The sequence below is a fragment of the Trachypithecus francoisi genome, unplaced genomic scaffold (genome assembly GCF_009764315.1).
Source record: "Trachypithecus francoisi isolate TF-2019V2 unplaced genomic scaffold, Tfra_2.0 Lachesis_group7, whole genome shotgun sequence".
Lineage (NCBI taxonomy): Eukaryota > Metazoa > Chordata > Mammalia > Primates > Cercopithecidae > Trachypithecus > Trachypithecus francoisi.
The window spans coordinates 60,003,428-60,025,432 of record NW_022681472.1 but is presented as its reverse complement, the minus strand read 5'-3'; the positions used below and the strand labels follow the sequence as shown (position 1 = coordinate 60,025,432).

At 36.7% G+C, this 22,005-nt stretch overlaps 1 protein-coding gene across 9 annotated transcripts in view; it reads right to left on the bottom strand.

The window, feature by feature from the left end:
• Positions 1–22,005, bottom strand: part of RIMS2 (regulating synaptic membrane exocytosis 2) — a 586,897-nt gene that overhangs the window by 278,677 nt on the left and 286,215 nt on the right. For all 9 annotated transcript variants that reach the window (XM_033203197.1, XM_033203206.1, XM_033203199.1 and 6 more), the window contains one exon: positions 11,860–12,016. In XM_033203197.1, the coding sequence (XP_033059088.1) occupies positions 11,860–12,016 (157 nt within the window). The remainder of the gene's footprint in view (positions 1–11,859; positions 12,017–22,005) is intronic.

Here is a 22,005-nt window from a genome sequence, read left to right as displayed (position 1 = left end):
TTGGATTTTTAGTAGAGATGGGGTTTCACCATGTCGGCCAGGCTGGTCATGAACATTGGTTGTTATTTTATTTAACTTTCATTTCTTCTTGTGTCAATTTTAATATATCTATTTCAGAAATTTAACCATTTTGCCTAGATTAACAAATTTAGTAACATAATTTCATAATGATTATTATTTTTAAAGTCTTTATCTTATCTGTAGTTGTTTCCCTTTTTCAATGTTTTATTTATTTATACTGCTCATTTTTCATGTACATTCCTTTTATTGTATTGATGTCACCAATCTTTTCAAATAACTAACTTTTGGGTTAACAAACATTCTTATCTTCACTTCTTTTTCTTACTGTCTGTGCCTCATTTTGTGTCAGTTTCACTGATTTTTCCCTAATCTTTATTAATTCCCTCCTTCATATTTCTTCAGGACTTTCTCCATTGTTCTGTACTGTTTCCTAAATTCAGTGTTTATTTAGTTCTCTATTTTCATTAAAATTTTTTTGTCAAGTAAACATTGCACATATTTATGGTATACATGATGTTTTGATATGACAAGTAAACATTGCACATATTTATGGTATACATGATGTTTTGATATGACAAGTAAACATTGCACATATTTATGGTATACATGATGTTTTGATATGTGTATACATTGCAGAATGGCTAAATCAAACTATTTAACATTTGCACTACCTCAAATATTTATTCTTTTGTGTGAGAACACTTTATTCTCTCAGAAATTTTCAAATATATATTAACTATAGTTGCCATTATATACAATAGATCTCTTGAACTTATTCCTCTTGTCTAAGTGAAATTTTGAGTCTTTAGACCTATATCTCCCCAATCATCTCACCCCACCAGGCTCTTTTCTCTGTTTCAGAGACTGCAACTTTTTAGATTCTACATATAAGTTAGATCATCTGGTATCTGTTTTTTATACCTGGCTTATTTCACCTAACATAATGACCTCTAGGTTCAACTATGTTGTCAGAAATGAGAGAATTTTCTTCTTTTTAAAAGTTGGAATAGTATTTCATTGTGTATATTAACATTTTTATTACCTGTATATCTGTTGATGACAGTTTCATTCCATATCAATTCTGTTGTGGATAATGTTGCAATGATCATGGGAGTGCAGATATCTTTTTAAATATTAATTTTTTAACTTTGTGAGTACATAATAGGTGTATGTATTTATGGAGTACAGGAGATATATTGATAAGGGCACAGAATACCTAATAATCCCAACACAGAAAATGGGAAATCCATCCCTTCAAGCATTTATCTTTTGTGTTACACAGAATCCAATTATACTCTTTTTTTTTTTTTTCTTTTTTTGAGACAGAGTCTTGCTTTGTTGCCCAGGCTGGAGTGCAGTGGTGCAATCCTGGTTCACTGCAACCTCCACCTCCCGGATTTCAGCGATTTTCCTGCCTCAGCCTTCCAAGTAGGTGGGACTATAGGCGTGCACCACCACGCTCGGCTAATTTTTGTATTTTTAGTAGAGATGGGGTTTCACCATATTGGCCAGGCTGGTCTCGAACTCCTGACCTCATGAACCATCTGCCTTGGCCTCCCAAAGTGCTGGGATTACAGGTGTAAGCCACTGTGCCTGGCCCCAATTATGCTCTTTTAGTTATTTTTAAATGTACAATTGAATTATTTTGACTATAGTTGCCTTGTTGTGCTATCAAATTCTAGGTTCTATTTATTATTTCCACTCTTTGTATCCATTAACCATCGCCACATCCCCTTCACCCCCGCTACCCATCCCAGCCTCTGGTAATCATCCTACTAGTCTCCATCTCCATATGTTAAATTGTTTTGATTTTTATATCCCACAAATAAGTGACAACATGCAATGTTTGTGTTTCTGTGCCTGGCTTATTTCACTTGACATAACGACCTCCAGTTCCATCCATGTTGTTACAAATGACAGGATCTCATTTCTTTCTGGCTGAATAGTACTCCATCATGTATAAATACAATTTCTGTGTCCATTAATCTGCTGATGGACATGTAGGTTGCTTCCAGATCTTGGCTATTGTGAACAGTACTTCAACAAACATAACAGTGCAAATATCTCTTTGATATACTGATTTCCCTTCTTTTGGGTATATACCAAGGAGTGGGATGGTGGATCATATAGTAGCTCTATTTTTAGTTTTTTGAGGAACCTCCAAACCGTTCTCCATAGTGGTTGTACTGATTTACATACCAACCAATAGTGTACAAGGGTTCCCTTTTCTTCACATATTTGCCAGCATTTGTTATTGTTTTAGGATATAAGCCATTTTGACTGGGGTGAGATAATATGTCATTGCAGTTTTGATTTGCATTTCTCTGATGATCAGTGATGTTGAGAATCTTCTGATATGCCTGGTTACTATTCGTATGTCTTCTTTTGAGAAATCTCTATTAAAATCTTTTACCCACTTTTTAACTGGCTTATTGGAATTTTTTTCCTATAAAGTTGTTTGAATTCCTAATACTTTCTGGCTATTAATCCCTTTTCAGATGGATAGTTTCTTTGCAAATATTTCCTCCCATTCTGTGGGTTGTGTCTTCATTTTGTTATTTCCTTTGCTGTACAGAAGCTTTTAAACTTGATACGATCCCTTTTGTCTACTTTTTTTTTTTTTTTGAGACAGAGTCTCACTCTGTCACCCAGGCTGGAATGCAGTGGCACGATCTCGGCTCACTGCAAGCAGCTCTGCCTCCCAGGTTCATGCCATTCTCCTGCCTCAGCCTCCCAAGTAGCTGGGACTACAGGCGCCCGCCACCATGCCCGGCTAATTTCTTTTTTTTTTTTAATAGAGACGGGGTTTCACCATGTCAGCCATGATGGTCTCGATCTCCTGACCTCCTGATCTGCCCGCCTCAGCCTCCCAAAATGCTACGATTACAGGCGTAAGCCACCGTACCCTTTTGTCTACTTTTGCTTTGTTTGCCTGTGTGTGCAGTATTACTCAAGAAATTGTTGCCAAGATGAATGCCCCAGAGAGTTTCTTGAATGTTTTCTTGTAGTAGTTTCACAGTTTGAGATATTAGATTTAGGTCTTTAATCCATTTTAATTTGATTTTTGTATATGGCAAGAGATAGGGGTCAAGTTTCATTATTATTCATATAGATATCCAGTTTTCCCAGCATCATTTATTGAAGAGACTTTCCTTTCTCTAATGTATGCTCTTGGCATGTTTGTCAAAAATGAGTTCACTGTAGGTGTATGGATTTGCTTCTGGGTTCTCTATTGTGTTCCACTGGTCTATATGTCTGTTTTTATGGCAGTATCATGCTTTTTCAGTTACTATAGCTTTGTAGCATAATTTGAAGAAGGGAATGTGATTCCTTCAGTTTTGTTCTTTTTGCTCAGAACAGTTTTGGCTATTCTGGGTCTTCTGTGGCTCCACATGAATTTTAGAATTATTTCTCCAATTTCTGTGAAGAATACCATTGGTATTCTGATAAGGATTGCACTGAATCTGTAGATTGCTTTGGGTAGTATAGAAAGTTTAACATCATTGATTATACCAATCCATGAATATGAAATATCTTTCTATTTTTGTGTGTGTCATCTTCAATTTCCTGCACCAGTGTTTTAGTTTTCATTGTAGAGATCTTTCATTTCTTTCATTAAGTCAATTTCTAGGTATTTAATTTTATTTGTGATTGTTATAAATGGAATTACTTTCTTGATTTCTTTTTCAGATTTTTCACTGTTGCCATATAGAAATGCTACTGATTTTTGTATGTTGATCTTGTATCCTGAAACTTTACTGAATTTATCAGTTCGAATAGTTTTTGGTGGAGTCTTTAGGTTTTTCCAAATATAAGATCATGTCATCTGCAAGCAAGAATAACCTGACTTCTAATTTTCCAATTTAGATGCCCTTTATTTATTTCTCTTGCCTGATTGCACTAGCTAGAACTTCCAGTACTATGTTGAATAAGAGTGGTATTCACTCTTATTCACGGCATCCTTGCTGTGTTCCAGATCTTAGAGGAAAGGCTTTCAGTTTGTCCGCATTCAGTATGATACTAGCTGTGAGTCTGTTGTATATGGCTTTTATCATGTTGAGGTATGTTCTTTGTATCCCCAGTTTTTTGAGGGTTTTTATCTTGAAAGGATATTGAATTTTATCAAAAGCTTTTTCAGCATCAATTAAAATAATCATATGGTTTTAGTACTTCATTCTGATGATATATCACATTAATTGGCTTGTGTATGTTGAATCATCCTTGCATCCCAGAGATAAATTTTACTTGGTCATGATGAACGACCTTTTTAATGTATTGTTGAATTCGGTTTCCTAGTTTTTTTGTTTTGTTTTGTTTTGTTTCCAGGATTTCTGCATCAATATTCATTAGAGATATTGGCCTATAGTTTTTTTTTTTTTTTTAATGCGTCTGTCTGCTTTTGGTATCAAAGTAATAATGGCCTTGTAGAATGAGTTTGGAAGTATTCCCTCCTTCTTTATTTTTTGAAATAGTTTGAGTAGATTTGGTATTGGTTCTTCTTTAAAAGTTTGTTAGAATTTAGCATTGAAGCCATTGGGTTCAGGTTTTTCTTTACTGGGAGACTGTTCATTATGGCTTTGATCTTGTCATTTGTTATTGATCTGTTTAGCTACTGGATTTCTTCGTGGCTCAATCTAGTAAGTGTCTAGGAGTTTATGCATTTCTTCTATATTTTCCAATTTATTGGCATATAGTTGCTCGCAGTAGCCACTAATTATCCTTTGAATTTCTGTGGTATCAGTTGTAATGTGTCCTTCTTCATCTCTGATTTTGTTTATTTGGGTCTTCTCTCTTTTTTCCTCTGTTAGTCTGGCTAAAGGTTTGTCCATTTTGTTTATTTAAAAAAAAAACCCGTTTCATTGATCTTTTGTATTGTTTTCTATCTATCTTAAAGTCAGTAACTCTTAGATTTGCTCTTTTGAGTCTATTTTTTAGATCTTGTAGGTGTGCTTCACTGTTTTTTATTTGTTTTTCTTTTGTTTGCTCTTTGCATTTTCAAATGGCCTCTTGAAGGTCACTAATTCTTTCTTCTGCTTGATCTATTCTGCTCTTAAGTGACATTGATGCATTCTTCAGTATTTCAATTGCATTTTTCAACACCAGAATATCTCTTTGATTATTTTTAATTATTTCAATCTCTTTGTTAAATTTACCATAGAATTCAGAATTCCTTCTCTGTGTTATATAGAATTTCACTGAGTTTCCTCAAAACAGCAATTTTGAATTTTCTATCTGAAAGGTCACATCTGTTTCTCAAGTATTGGTCCCTGGTGCCTTATTTAGTTCCTTTGGAGAAGTCATGTTTTCCCGGATGATCCTGATGCTTATAGATGTCTTTGGTGTCTTGGCATTGAAGAGTTAGGTATTTATTGCAGCCTCGGCTTGTTGTGCCCATCCTTCTTGGGAAGGTTTCCCAGGTATTGAAAGGGACTTGGGCCCCAAGCCCAATAATGCTGTTTTTTGCAGACTCATAGAGTTACCACTTTGGTGGTCTTTGATAAGATCCAGAATAATTCTCTGGATCACCAGAGGCTCTTATTCTTTTCCCTTATTTTCTCCCAGACAAATGGAATCTCTTTCTCTCTCTCTGCTGAGCTGCCTGGAACTGGGGTTGTGGTGATGCAAACACCCCTGTGGTTACCACCACTGGTTCTGTACAGGGTCAGACCTGAAGCCAGAACAGCATTGGGTCTTACCCAAGGCCCACTGTAACCACTACTTAGCTACTATTGCCTATGTTCACTCAAGGTCCTAGGGCTCTACAATCACCAGATGGCAAAGCCAGCCAGGTTTGGGTCCTTCTCTTCAAGGTGGTAAGTTCCCCTAGGCCCTGAGCAGATCCACAGGTGCTATCTGGGGGCTATGGATTGGAGTCAAACACCTTAGAAATCTGCCTAATGTTCTATTCTACTGTGGCTAAGCTGGCTCTCAAACTACACCATAAAGTCCTTTCTGCTCTTCCCTCCCCTTTCCACAGGCAGAAGAGCCTCTCCCTGTGGGATCTACCACCACTGGCTCACAAGGGGGTTCTGTCAGGCCACTGCAATGTTCACTGAAAGCCCAAGGTTTCTTCTGTCAGTTTGTGGTGAATGCTGCCAGGCCTGTGACTCACCTCTTAGGGAAATAGGCTCCCCTCTGGCCCAGGGCAGGTACAGAAATGCTAAGCTTATACTAACTTTGTACTCAGGGACTCCATGGGCCTGTTGCTCTAACCCACTGTGACTGAGCTGACATCTAAGGTGCAAGACAAAGTCATGTTAGTTTTCCCTCTGTTTTTCTCAAACAGAAGCAGTCTTTCATCATAGCCGCCACAGGTGGGAATGTGCTGAGTCACCCGTGAAGCCTGCACATCTCAGAGCCCAATGCCCTACAGCATAGTTTCTGGGTATCACTGCTGGTTATTCAGTGCCCAGGGGGCCTTTATTCAGCAGGACATTAATCCTGCAGGACTGAGTCCTTCCTTTCAAGGCAGCAACTTCCTTTTGGCTCGTGTTTGTCTAGAAATATGCCAGAGCTAGGGCCTGGAATGGGGGCTTCATGACTCTGCCTAGTTCCCTCTCCTACTGTGGCTGAGCTGGTATCCAAAATGCAAGACAAAGCCCTCTTTACTCTTTCCTCTCCTCCCCTTAAACAGAAGGAAGGAGACACTTTAATTGCAGTGAGTTGTACTGTCTGGGGTTGGAGGAGCAGTGGTACAAGCACTTCTTTAGCCATGCCATCTGATATCTCCTTAGGTCATGTGCCACCCTAGTCCTCTGGCTCTGAGCCCAGCCCAGCACTAGGTGCTGCCTAGGAGTTCTAGTCTTTGTGTCCTTTCCAGTTTACCTAGGACTCCAGAGCACTTTGTCCCACTATGGCATGGCTTGCTAAGAAACTTAAGTTCTGACTGATGGAATGGGTGATTCCTCTACGGCTAAATCTGGTCCAAATGCTCCCTCCATATCCAGGCACTGGCCGAGCCCAGCACAGCTTTGCTCTCTGCTATGACAGGGCAACACTGAGTTCAATATAAAGTTCCCCAGTCACTGCGCTCTTCCTCTCCCAAATGCACAGACTTTCCACGTTGAACAACTGTTGGTGGGGGATAGGAGAAGGATGGCATTGGTGATTCAAGACTGTCGTCTCTCCAACCCTCCTCAATGTCACTTCCAATCATATGAAGTTAAAACCAGGTACTGTGTTTGCTCACCTGATTTTTGGGTCTTGTGATAGTGCTTTTCAGTGTGCAGATAGCTGGTAAAATTTGGTATTCCTGTGAAGATATGAATGATGTAGGTATTCCACCATCTTGCTTTGTCCCCTCACAGGTATCTTTTTGACATACTGATTTCATATCCTTTGATACTCGGTAGTGAAACTACTGAATCATATGGTAGTTCCATTTTAATTTTTGGCGGGTACCTCCATATTGTTTTCATTAAATAATGACTGTATTAGTTTACATTGCAATCAATAGTGTACCAGGGTTCCCTTTTCTCCACGTCCTTGCCATCTCATATTATTTTTTGCCTCTTGATAAGAGCCATTCTAACAGTTGTGAGGTAATATCCTATTTCATCATTTTGAAGCATTCCTATTTTTTGATAAATATCCTTTAAGATAAAAATTTCCTAAATACTGCTTGTGTCCCACAAATGCTTGCATCATTTTCATTTGTCATTCAATCCTAATATTTCCTAATATCTCAATTATTTCACTTATAATCAAAAGTTATTTCACAGTATTTTAGCTAAGTTATAGGAATTTAAAAACTATCTTTGCAAAATTGCTTTATAAGTTTATTGAATAATATTCAGAGAAAATGATTTATCTGGGATTTATTGAGGTTTACTTTTTAATGAGTTTCTGTTACCAGTTATTTTTGTAAAGTTATGTTGTGTTAAAAATAATTTATATTCTTTGCTTTAATGGTATGTAATTTTATATTGAGATACACAAAAAGATATATGCACAAAATATAGCATAGTTGAGTCACACAACAAATTTGACATTATTCAAACCTTCTAAGTCATTGCTAATTTTTTTTTGGGGGGGGGCCTGATTATTGATTTCTGTTAGAGATATGTTAAAACCTCCAACTAAAATTGTTTATTTATTTCTTTCTATAACCCTACCAGTTGTTGCTTCCTATCTTTAGAAGCTCTTTATATGTTAAGGAACAAATTTGTCCATGATCATTACACCCAGGTATTTTTATTAGTTTTTATAATGCCTTAGGGCAAATTTGAAAAAGTACTGCTTCTTTACAGAAATGGTCTTATGAGCATACAATTGAGCAAAATTCTAGCTACAGTTTGGCCCTTTCTTGGCTTTTGGTCCAGTCTTTGTGCAAAGTACAGACTGTCTAATTCAAAGTGGTAGTAATGGTTATATATTTTGAATTCAGTAATTTTTCCTAGAACATATATTTCTTTGTCCTTTATGACACTTTTGACATTGCATTCATTTTATTCTTCTGATTGAAATTGGGATCTTACTTTCCTTTTAGTTGATATATATTTATTATATTTTTTCATGCCTTTGTTTTCATATTCTCTGTGTTCTTTTAAGGACATTGCTTATGAGTGATATGTTAGTGGATCTTATTTTAGGAATGATAAGGTTACTTGTATTTTAAAAATGTTACTTCTCTCTATAATTTATCAATGATGGCTTTTTTTAAGCTAACATTTTTGCCCTGGATTGTCTAATTACACACTTCTGTTTCATCATGGAATAAACACTTTATGTTTGAGCTCCTGTTATGATGGGCTTTCTATCATATGAAACATAATCTGATCTAAAACAGTAGATATCTAAAAAGATAGATATTCCTATCTTCTATTGGACTGTTCAAATGTTCTTTACCTGATAAAAGTAAAGTGTGATATAATATGAAACACATTTGGTCTTTGTCTTGAGTTCCTAAAACCATTGGAATTTCTTAAGTGATAGAGTGTCTTTTGTTACTGATCCCCTCTGATAACTTCTGAGTTTATGCTAATGATTGCTAAGGGTGGGTCCCCTGGATATCCTCTTGATGGGACCAGTCTACAGAGAGACCAAGTGATTACAGGGCTGGAACTTTCAGCCCCACCTACTGACCTACAGAAAGAGGGTTGAGGGCTGGAAATTAAACTCTATAGAAACTTTTGAACAAGATTTGATGAGCTTCCATGTTGCCCAAATCTCATCCTACGCATTTCTTCATCTGCATTTTTAAAAATGTCTTTTATAATAAACTGGTAAACATAATTAAAGTGTTTAACTGAGTTCTGTGAGCTGTCCAAGTAAACTATCAAATTAAGGAGAGGGGCTATGGAAACTCCAATTTATAACTGGATAGGTCACAATCTGGGACTTGCAATTGGCATTTGAAGTAGGGGACAGTCTTGTGGGACTGAGCCTTTAACCCTTTAACATGTGAAATCTGATACAATTTCGAGTATACTGTCAGAATTGAACTGAATTATAGGATTCTTAGGTGCTATCTGCTGGCAAGTGCTTGGTGTGGGAAAAAATCCCCACAAATCTGGTCACAAAGGTGTTCTGTGTTGAGTAGAGTGTACAAAGAACAAAAACATTGTTGTTTTTCCTCGTACATAGGCATTCTTTTATTTTCCTAGAGGATGGTAGGGTTCAGTTTATTAAAGTTACAAATTTAAAACTAGTTCTCAAACTTTAAATTTCAGATTACACATGTTATTATATTGATAAGTGTACCACAGTTAAGTACTTTTAAAAAAATGTTTAATAATTTTGGTCCCATTTATAAACTTTGTTAATTCAACATCTTCAAACATTTTAAACTATGTTCATCAACTTAATATATCAGATATTCGGCCGGGCGCGGTGGCTCAAGCCTGTAATCCCAGCACTTTGGGAGGCTGAGACGGGTGGATCGCGAGGTCAGGAGATCGAGACCATCCTGGCTAACACGGCGAAACCCCGTCTCTACTAAAAAATAGAAAAAACTAGCCGGGCGAGTTGACAGGCGCCTGTAGTCCCAGCTACTCGGGAGGCTGAGGCAGGAGAATGGCGTGAACCCGGGAGGCGGAGCTTGCAGTGAGCTGAGATCCGGCCACTGCACTCCAGCCAGGGTGACTGCGAGACTCCGTCTCAAAAAAAAAAAAAAAAAAAAAAAAATCAGATATTCTTTTCAATTTCTGCAATTGTCTAAGTTACATAAATCTTATTTTAGTGGCTTATATCCTTCAAACATAATAAATCTAAAGCTCTCTTAGACATTCCAATATTCTGTGTAAAATTAAGACTCAATTAAAATTCTTAGTCAAATACTCAATTATTTATTTAAAATAGGATGTATAAGTGTGTCATTCTAACCAGTCAAAATTTCTTAAACATTCCAAGTATGTACAATGTAAATTATGCACATATTTCTTGTTAGCTTCACCTATTATTTCCATGATTCTTATTCCATTAAGCTTGTCTGTACTTAACCGGGTTAATCAGAGATTTCTAGTAAGTGTAAGACTGCTAGCTGCAGATTTTCTAAGCCATTCGTCCCACTGCACATGCTTTTAAAAATTATTATTCTCACCTGTAAACCCACCACTTTGGAAGGCCAAGGCAGGCAGATCACCAGATCAGGAGATCAAGACCATCCTGGCCAACATGGTGAAACCCCATCTCTATTAAAATACAAAAAATTAGCTGGGCATGGTGGTGTGGGCCTGTAATCCCAGCTACTCGGGAGGCTGAGGAAGGGGACTCGCTTGAACCCAGGAGGCGGTGGCTGCAGTGAGCCAAGGTCGCAACACTGCACTCTAGCCTGGGGACAGAGCAAGACTCTGTCTCAAAAAAAAAAAAAAAAAAAAAAAGAAAAAAATTATTATTCTGTTATTTGTTACTAATTTTAAACATCAGTCAAATTTTCATTTTTTCCTATATATTAAATTACCAATTATCTATATCATTCATGAATATAATTAGTTGGTTCTACCTAGATATACTCACATCAATATGTGATTGAAAACTGGTTCTTCTGAGTTATTTTGAACTCTTAAAATAAAATAACATATCGGTTGTCTAAAATTACAAAATAAGTCATATTTCATTTTACTCTCATTATGCAGGTTATTGTATAGCATCTTGTTTTTCCTTGAATAGCATTTTGTTTTTCCTTAAATAAATAAAACCATCTTGTTTTTCCTTAAATTATTTTTCCACAAGAATCTCTTATCTTTAGAGATTATTAATGATACGTGATAAATAGGTCTATAATGCCATTGTGATGGTTCACATTAGGTGTCAACTTGAATGGAATGAAAGATGCCTAGGCTGGTAAAGTATCGTTTCTAGGTGTGTCTGTAAGGATGTTGCCAGAGGAGACTGACATTTGAATATGTGGACTGGGAGAGGGAGACCCACCCAATCCACCATCCAGTCAGCTGCCAATGTAGCTAGAACAAAGCAGGTGAAGAAGGTGGGATAACCTTGCTTGCTAAGTTTTCTGGCTTCTTCTTTCTTTTTCCTGTGCTGGTTGACTCCTTTCACTCCTCCTGCCCTTGGATACCCAACTCCAGGTTCTTTGGCCTTTGGACTCTGGAACTTGCACCGGTGGCTTGCTGGTGGCTCTCAGGCCTTTGACCACAGACTGAAGGCTGCACTGTCAGCTTCCCTGGTTTTAAGGCTTTCAAAATGGACTGACACTCAGACTGAGCCACTACTGGCTTCTCCCTTCCTCAGCTTGCAGAAGTCCTACGGTGGGACTTTGTCTTATAATCACATGAGCCAATTCTCCCTAATAACTCCCTTTCATATATACATATATCCTATTAGTTTTGTCCGTCTGAGTAATACAGCCACCCTACAAATAAAATGAGTAGTCTATCTTACCTTTGTGGAGGAGGGACACTGGGTGACCATGATCTAGTCCTTCCTATAACATCTACTCGATGAGGAGACCCTGATGGTGAACAATGGTTTGATGACATTACTTGTTCTGGCACTGACAATGTTGAGCTTTGAAGATCTCGACCATCACGTCGATAATCTAAAGGTATAAAATTAATGAATATTATAGTTATATAAATACACTAAGTCCTTTGTATCTTTTGTACTTTACTCAAAAACAAAATGTTGGTGAAGTTGAAAGACTTCTAATATATTAAAGTATAAAGGATAAACCATAATATTATGACAAAACATTTTATGAATACATAAATTAAAAAGGAATGACAGATATCCAAATATTTAAATAGTTACTATATCTAAGGCATTGTGCTGGGTAAAGCTTTTATATAAACTTAGACTAAAATTTTACATACAGTTAATCATCTCCAATAAAAGACTCAAATTTATTCTAAAAATATTTTCATCTCTTCAATGACCTAGAAAAGCTTCAAATAATTCTTAACAATTGTTATTTAAAATTATTAAGCTCATAAAAAACTCCTAAACATTAAGATCATTTCTTTAAGTGATGAAAGTTTTAGAAAACACCCCGAATACCATTTGTAGTACATGTGTAAATGGCTTTTGCTTTTTTTTTTTTTTTTTTTAAATGAGATGGAGGTCTCACTATGTTGCTTAGGCTAGCCTCAAATGACCCTTCCACCTCAGCCTCCCAAGTAGCTGGAACCACAGGCCCATGCCACTGCACCTGGCTACCATTTTTCTTACAGTATATGACAGGGCTGATATACAGTAGAAGTCTGAGAATAAAAATATGACAAATCAGAGGAAAGTAACAGCCCAATGATTTGACACATTTACACAAAGAATATTAGAAGAGATACTATCTAAAAGAGTACTAGAAAGCAATGGTATTGTGGACAGATGGAAGGAAAGTAGAAGGACTTCTAAGTTGGCAGAAAAACAACAGTTCAATGTGGGGCAGCAGTATGGAAATGAGCAGGAAAAGTAAGTTTGACTCAAGTTGTAGATATCTAAAACATCATGAGGTTGGTAATGGAAAGAGCCTGAAAATTTCTGAGCAGGAAGTAATATTATCACCACCACCACCATTATCTTCATCATACTCTTTGTGGTTATTATTAATTGATGTTTTACTATGTGCTAGGAACCCTGCTATGCACTTTAAAAAAGTGTTCTGTTATGACATTTGCTTCAGAAATAACTCAGAAACAACTGTTCATATGTGATATTTCCTATTCTGATAATGTTTTACAGTATTATCTCACATTAGATTCCCTAGAAACAACGATTCACATACACATAGATAAGTGAAGTAGTGTCCTCAGGAAAAAGGAGAAGAGCAGAATAGGGTAAGAAAAAAGGGAAGAAACTAAGCAATGATGTATTCTCAGTCTGATCCAATTGTATGCTCTGAAACATGAACAATTGCCCAGGGTTGGTCTGACTTCGAGGTAAGAGGCCTGGATTTTTGTACTCCTGTGCTAGCCACTCACTGGCTAAAGACTGCCAGTGGAGAGTCGGCAAGGTGTTTAACCTTATGGATGAGGTGGTTCCCATTTGACCAGGCAATTCTCCAGAGAGAGGGACAGCTGTGAGTTGTTAACAACCAACACTCCCCGTAACTGGATGAGTAAACGAGCTGGTAAAGGGGATAAGGGTGGAACATCAACAGTGTCCACTACAACTTCCAAATAATTGCAGCTGAATGTAAAGTACACTAACACAGTGGGATGCAGCAAACCAGAGAAATACAGAACTGCACACAATGCCCATTCATCCCAAGAATCTCATGTTCCTCCTTTTGGCTCTTTGGTCACAAACTCTGTCGTAGATATATGTACTGAGTGAGTCTTTACTGGTGTTTGTGGATGGTCCCCTTGAGTTCATAACTTTGCAGACTTATCCTTCTTTCCATCTAGATATACTACTTTCATCTAGATACCTTCATTTTATTTTAGACTCCTATTATATAGTAAATATTTTTATTGCTTAAAATTTAACATGACTTTTTAATTGTGTTATTTTAATTTTTACTCTTCAGTTTTCAAAGCTGCATGAGTTTTGAATGGTCTTTCCTAACCTTTTTTTTCCAGAGCTCTGTTGTTTTTAGTCCATGATTTTGCACAGCACAAGGTTTTCCCAGGAACACATACACTATATAATAGAAAACAACTCTGCCAAGAAGATATTACCTCCATTTTCATTTGAGAAAACAGAGGTAAAAAAATCTAAATTAAGTGTCAAATACCAGGGTTGAGACTTAAAAGAAGATATTTCTGACTCCAGTCCTCTCACTGTGTCCCAATACTACATTCTGCTCTGATGATGGAAGTAATACTTTAGGAAGATGAAGCTGACATCAGTATACAATTCATACTGAAGGTTAGAGAGATTGCAACAAGATTAATTGTTCCTATAAAACTTAGAACAGTATTGTCCAACAGAACTCTAAAATGATGGAATGTTCTTCTATCAGTGCTGTCCAATTTGGTAGCCACTAGACATACATGACTATTGAGCATTTGAAATCTGGATGGTATAGTGAGAATCTAAAATTTAAACATGTTTATTTTAAGTTCATTTAAATAACCACATACAGCTAGTGGCTATATATACTATACATTTAGTAAAATAGAACAAGGAAAAGGAAAATCAAAATACCAGAAGAGGAGGACATTTTGTAATTTTATATAGGGTGGTTAGACTAGATAACACAAATTGAGAAGGTGACATTTCAGAAAGAATTGAATGAGATGTTTTTCCAAGCTGATAAACACAGAGAGAAGGGTTCCAAGACAAGTGAAAAGGCCCCAAGGTAGCAGTGCATCTCACATGTTCACAGAACAGCAAGGAGGATAGGGTGCTTGGAGTGGAGCAAGTGATGAAGGGCAGATACTGGAGACATTTGGAGGGAAGAAGGAAGATTATGTAGAGGCTTGTACATTATTGCAAACATTTTGGCATTTAATCTGAGTGATTTTAACCCATTAGCGGGTTTTAAGCAGAAATTGTGCATGCTTTAACTTTTGCTTAAGGCTAGACAAGGTAGTAAATCATACATGCAATAACAGCAGCTTGAACTAGGATAATGGAGATTATGGAAGTGGATGTATTTTGAAGGCATAGCAGTAAAGACAATTTTGTGAAAGATTTGAGAGACAAGAGAGAAAAAGAAGAGACAAGAACAAATCTAAAATTCTGACTCAAGGAGAAGAATGAAGTTATCAAATGACATGGTTTGGTGGAAAGGATCAAAAGTTTAGTTTTGGACATGTTAAGCTGGAGATATCTACTACATTTCCAAGTGAAGATGTCAGGTGGGCAGTAAACTATAAAGATTTAAAGAAAAAATAAGTAGAATTGACTGGAGATATACATTTGGGAGTTTTAGCATATAGATAACTATTTAAAGGCATGGGACTTTAAACAGACTTGAGATCACTACAAGAAGGAGTAAGATAGAGGAAAGATCCAAGAATAGAGTTCAGGCCATGCCAACATGAATCAATTACATTTTGTGACTAGATAAAAAAGCAAAAAAAGAGCAACAATTAATGCACCTTAACTTTTTAATTTAGCCTATTAGGAAGTCAAGAGTATGCTACTGGCTGGCCATGGTGGCTCATGCCTGTAATTCCAGCACTTTGGGAGGCCAAGGTGGGAAGATCCCTTGAGGTCAGGAGTTCAAGACCAGACTGGCCAAATGGTGAAATCCCATCTCTACTAAAAATACAAAATTAGCTGGGAATGGTGGCACGTGCCTGTAATGCCAGCTACTGAGGAGGCTGAGGCAGAAGAATTGCTTGAACACAGGAGGTGGAGGTTGTGGTGAGCCAAGATCACACCACTACACTCCAGCCTGGACCACAGAGCAAGACTCTGTCTCAAAAGGAAAAACAAAAAACAAAAAAACAAAAAAACTATACTACTAAGATAAGAGTAAGAAAAGTTTATTGAGGTTGACTAGTTTGGAGAAGGGGAATGAGGGTAGTTTCAGTTGCATAGGTCAAATATTAAATATGTTGAAAAGAATCTTGAGAAAGATGTTAGGACTGTTGCTAAACATTTGAAAGTCATTTATAAAAAGATCATCATTATAACCCAAGGAAAGATTACATACATAGATAGAAAAGAAGTCTGGTTACTGACTTTAAGAGATACTACTGAGAAAAGGAGAAGTTACTTCAAGAACTCAAATGATGCAGTCACATGGAGATTAAAAATAAATATACAAGTATCTCTCCAAAATTAGACATAATTAAATCCTCAACCTTTTCAATGGGAAAGAAATTATTTACATTTGTATGTATTGTTTCAGGTCACAGTAGAAAATAATTCTAAAATTTTACATGACTAGATTTGGTATTTTATCTATATGTAGTCTATTCAAGTTGTGAAGTGCATCAATAGGTTAAAAGGGATGGTCTATAACCATTCCCATTCCTGTTGCTCAGTATACTATCGGGGCAAACTCCATGCCTAGAATTGCTAACTTGGGAAAAATTTCCATATCAAAGTTTCAACTTACTTTAAAGAATATTAACAATGCAAATGTCAAAGTTACTTCTGACTTAAAAAGACTTGGTATCAGAATAAGCCAAATAAAGAACACATGGAGGAACTTCTAGTTTCTAAGGAGCTTGTAGTGTTTTCACTCTGTCCTAACAACAAATAAAAAGCTGAACAGACTGAAAAAGCAACAAATTTTCTTGGATCTGTAAAAGAGGGATGACACAGGGCAAACAACTGCCCCCAAGATTGAAGAGACAGATAGGTGAAAACAGGGAGTCACAGCTTTTGGAGAAGATACTCATGAGGTGAAAGCAGTGTGGGAACCAGTGCCAGAGTAGGAAAACTTGACCTTCAAATGACAAATTGCTAGAGGATCAGTTAAGAACAAGTCTGAGAGTTATAAGCTCCACGGGAACCCAGTCATTTAGGTCTTCTACAATATTGTTAGACTTACCTCTAGGAACTCCACCAGGTTCCCACAGTAAATATTGAAGAAAAATCTCCTCTTGTTTCCGGGAGGGAGAGGGAAACAGGAACCATTTTGAAATACTCCAGAATGCTTTGCTTTTCTTAACAAGACTTTCCCTCAGGGGAAACTAATTAACTAAAGCCTAACCAACCTGGGAGAAGGGAAATACCCAAATCTAGTCCACTCTTGCCTTCCACACAGGAGAAGGAAACAATTCCAGCCCACTCTAACCATCTTGTTCCACCTAAGGGAGGAGGGAAAAAACGAGAACCACTTGTAATTTTCACAATCCGCAGGTTCACTAAGACTGAGACCTAATTATAGGAATATAGAATGCTTCCCTTTCCCCACCTTACCAGCACATTACTAAAGGCTTATTTATATCAATTTCTTTTAACCAGCACATCATGTCTGCCTATCGATAAAAAGTTATCAAGAAAAAACAATTACAGGCTGGGGATGGTGGCTCACCATTTTGGAAGGCTAAGGCAGGTAGATTACTTGAGGCCAGGGGTTGAAGACCGGTCTGGGCAACATGGAGAAAACCTGTCTCTATTAAAAAATACAAAAACTAACTGGACACGATGGTGCACACCTATGGTCCCAGCTAGTAAGGAGGCTGAAGCGGGGAGACTCACTTGAGCCTGGGAGGCAGAGGTTGCAGTGAGTTGGGATAGTGCCACTGCCCTCCATCCTGGGTGACAGAGTGAGCCCTTGTCAAAAAAAGAAACAGAGAAAGAAAGAGAGAGAGAGAGAGAGAGAGAGAGAGACAGAGACAGAAAGAAAGAGAGAAAGAGAGAAAGAAAGAAAGAGAAAGGAAGGAAGAAAGAAAGAAAGAGAAAGGAAGGAAGAAAGAGAGAAAGAATTACATACCAAAAGGCAAAAACAATTTGGGTAAAAAGAGCAAGTGTCAGAATCAGATATAGCAGGAATGCTGGATTTATAAGACTGAGAATTTAAAACCACTATGATTAATATATGAAGGGCTCTAATAAACAAAGTGGACAGCTTGCAGGAACAGATGAGCAATGTAAGCAGAAAGACAGAAATTCTAAGAGCTAAAAAGAAATGCCAGAGATAAAAGAAATACCTGTAATAGAAACGAAGAATGCCTTTGATGGGCTTATTAGCAGACTGAACACAGCTGAGAAAAGAATCTCTGAACTTGAGGATATGTCAATAAAAACTTCAAAAATTGAAAAGCAAAGAGAATAAGGACTGAAAAAATAACAGAAAAGAACATTCAAGAATTGTAGAACAACTACACAAGGTATAACATATTTGTAATGAGAATACCAGATAGAGAAGAAAGAGAGAAAGAAACAGAAGATTTGAAAGAATAATGATTGAAAATTTCCCCAAATTAATGTCAGGAACCAAGCCACAGACCACAGATCTAGGGAGCTCAGAGAACACCAAGCAGGACAAATGCAAAATAATAACAACAACAGAGAGAAAAAAGAAAAACTATTGAAAGAAGACAGAGAAAAAGAAAAAAACACTCCTCTATAGAAGAACAAAGATAAGAATTACAAATGATTTTTCTAGAGAAGCTACGCAGCAAGTAAGAAGAGAGTGGAGTGAAATATTTAAAGGCTTGGGAGAAAAAAACCACCAACCTAGAATCCTATGACCTGTGAAATTATCCTTCAAAAGTGAAGGAGAAAGAGACTTTCACAGACAAAACAAAAATTTGGAATTTGTTGCCAGTAGAACAATATTACAAGAAATATTAAACTGATTTTTTTTAGAGAGAAGGAAAAAGACATAGCTCAGAATTTCAAAGCTACATATTGAAAGAAAGAACACTGAAGAAGGAATAAATGAAAGTAAAATTGAAAATTTTTATTTTTCTTATTCTTAATTTATCTAACAGATAAGAATTTATTCAAAGTAATAATAGCAACAATGTATTCAATTATGTATGCTTAAATTTAAGTCAAATGAATGACAGCAATGATACAAGAAGTGGGAGGAAGAAATTGGGATTTTCTAAGTATATGATACTAACACTACCTATGAAGAATTATTTGAAAGCGGACTTGTATTAATTGCAAATGGCTACTACAAACTCTAGAATACCTACCCAAAAAAAGGTAGGGAAAAGAAGTATAACTGATATGCCAAGGAAGGAAAGACAACAGAATCACATGAAATCCTCAATTAAAAAAAAAAAAAAAAAAGAAAAAGAATAGAAGACAAAAATAAACAAAGAAAAACAGTAACAAAAACAGTAGATATTAATCCAACTATATCAATAATCATTTTAAATGTAACTCACTTAAACGCACTAACTAAAAGAGACTGTCAGAGTCAATTAAAAAAAGAGGCTCAACTATATAAGAAACCCACTTTAAATGAAAACAATCATATAAATTAAATGAATGGAAAAAAAAGTACTATGGTAATACTAATCAAAAGAAGTCAGGAGTAGGCAGGGCATGATAATCCCAGCACTTTGGGAGGCTGAGGTGGGCAGATCACCTAAGGTCAGGAGTTTGAGACCAGCTTGGCCAACATGGTGAAACCTCATCTTTACTAAAAATACAAAAATTAGCCAGATGTGGTGGCAATGCCTGTAGTCTCAGCTACTCAGGAGGCTGAGATGGGAGAATTGCTTGAACCCAGGAGGTGGAGTCTGCAGTATGCTGAGATTGTACCACTGCATTCCAGCCGGGGGCCTAAGTGACAGAGCCAGAGCCAGACTCTGTTTAAAAAAAAAAAAAAAAAAAAAGGCAGGAGTAGGAAGAAAGCAGAAGCAGGTACACTAATTTTAGACAAAGCTGACATGACAGCAAAAAAGTTATCAGGAATAAAGAAGGACATTCCATAAAGATAAAGGAGCCAATTCTTCAAGAAGACATAACAATTCACAATGTGTATACCTCTAGCAAGAAGAGTATCAAAATATGTCAGGCAAAAACTGATAGAAGGACATAGAGAAATAGAAGAATCCACCATTACAGTTGGAGATTACCACACCCCTCTGTCAGAAATGAACAGATCCGCTTTAGCCTGATACGCAGAGGTTGCAGTAAGCCAAGATTGCACCACTGCATTCCAGCCTGGGTGATAGAGCCAGACCCTGTCTCAAAAAGCAAAACAAACAGGCTGGACATGGTGGCTCATGCTTGTAATCCCAGCACTGTGGGAGGCCGAGGCTGGTGGATTACGTGAGGTCAGGAGTTCGAGACCCACCTGACCAAAATGGAGAAATCCTGTCTCTACTAAAAATACAAAAAAAAATTAGCCAGGCATGGTGGCACATGCCTGTAATCCCAGCTACTTGGGAGGCTGAGGCAGGAGAATCACTTGAACCTGGGAGGCAGAGGTTGCGGTGAGCTGAGATCGCACTGTTGCACTCCAGCCTGGACAACAAGAGTGAAACTCTATCTCAAAACAAACAAACAAACAAAAAAACAGATCAAGCAGGCAGAAAATCAGTAAGAAGATAAGTGAACTCAAAAACACCATCAACTGGATATAATCAACATTTATGGACTACTTCATCAAAAATTAGCAGCATACACATTCTTCTTAAGTTCACCTGGAACATTCACTAAAATAGAGCATATTCTGGGTTATAAAACACACCTTAGCAAATTAATTTTTAAAACATACAATGCTGCTCTGAGTCTACAATGACAATAAATTAGAAAGCAGTAACAGAAACACAACTGCAAAATCCCCAAGTATGTGCATATTAAATAATATACTTCTAAATAACACATGGGGCAAGAAAGAAATCTCAAGAGAAATTTAAAAATATCTTTAAATAAATAAAAATGAAAACAATTTATCAAAATTTGTGGGATGCAGTGAAAGCAGCACTTACAAGAAAATTTATAGTACTGAATATATATGTATATTAGAAAAAAAGGAATACCTAAAATCAATAATCTAAATTTCTATCTCAGAAATATAGAAAAAGAGGAGCAAATTAAATGCAAAGTAAGCAGTTAGCCAGGCGCAGTGGCTCACGCCTGTAATCCCAGCACTTTGGGAGGCCAAGACGGGCGGATCACGAGGTCAGGAGATTGAGACCATCCTGGCTAACACGGTGAAACTCCGTCTCTACTAAAAAAAAAAAAAAAAAAAGAAAATAAATAGTAGAATTAGGGTCCATAAAATTGAAAACAGAAAATCAATAGAGAAAATCAACAAAACCAAAATCTGGTTCTTTGAAAAGATTAATAGAATAAATTAGCCTCTAGCCACGCTAATTAAGAGAAAGAGGATATAAAAATTGCTAACATCAGAAATGAAAAAGGGGACATCACTACAGATCCCATGGACATTAAAAGGATAATAAAAGAATATTATGAAAACTCTATGCCCACAAATTTGATAATGTAGATGAAACTAGACCAATTCCTTGAAAGACACAGTTATGTCAAACTCAAACAAAAATAGACAACCTGAACAGGCCTACATCTATTAAATAAATTGAATCAATAGTTAATATCCTTCTAAAATGGAAAGCAACAAAGTCCCGATGGGTTCACTGGTGAATTCTACCAAACATTTAAGTAAGAAATTATTCCACTTTTCTCCAATCTCTTTCAGAGAACAGAACCAGAGAGACTACTCTCTAACTCATTTTATAAGGCCAGTATTACCTCAATATCAAAACCAGACAAAGACATTAAAAGAAAAGAACATATCTCTCATGAACATCAATGCAAAAATTATCAATGTAATGTTAGCACACTGAATCCAACAATGTATAAAAGGAATTATACACAATAAATGGGATTAATCTTGGATACCCAAAGCTGGTTCCACATTCAAAATCATTTAATGTAATCCACCACATCATCAGGCTATAAAAAAAATCACATGACTAAATCAATAGATGGAGAAGAGACAATCTGACAACATCCTGAATTTACTAAAAACTCCCAGTACACTAGGAATATGGGGGATCTTCTTCAAGCGGATGTAGAATATCTACAAAAAAAATCCTACAGCTAACATCATATTTACCAGTAAAAAAAGAACTCAAAACTTTCCCACTGAGATCAGAAACAAGGTAAGTATGTCCACTCTCACCACTTGCATTCAACACTGTACTGGAAGTACTTTGATAATTCAATAAGAAAGAAAAGAAAATACATGCATAC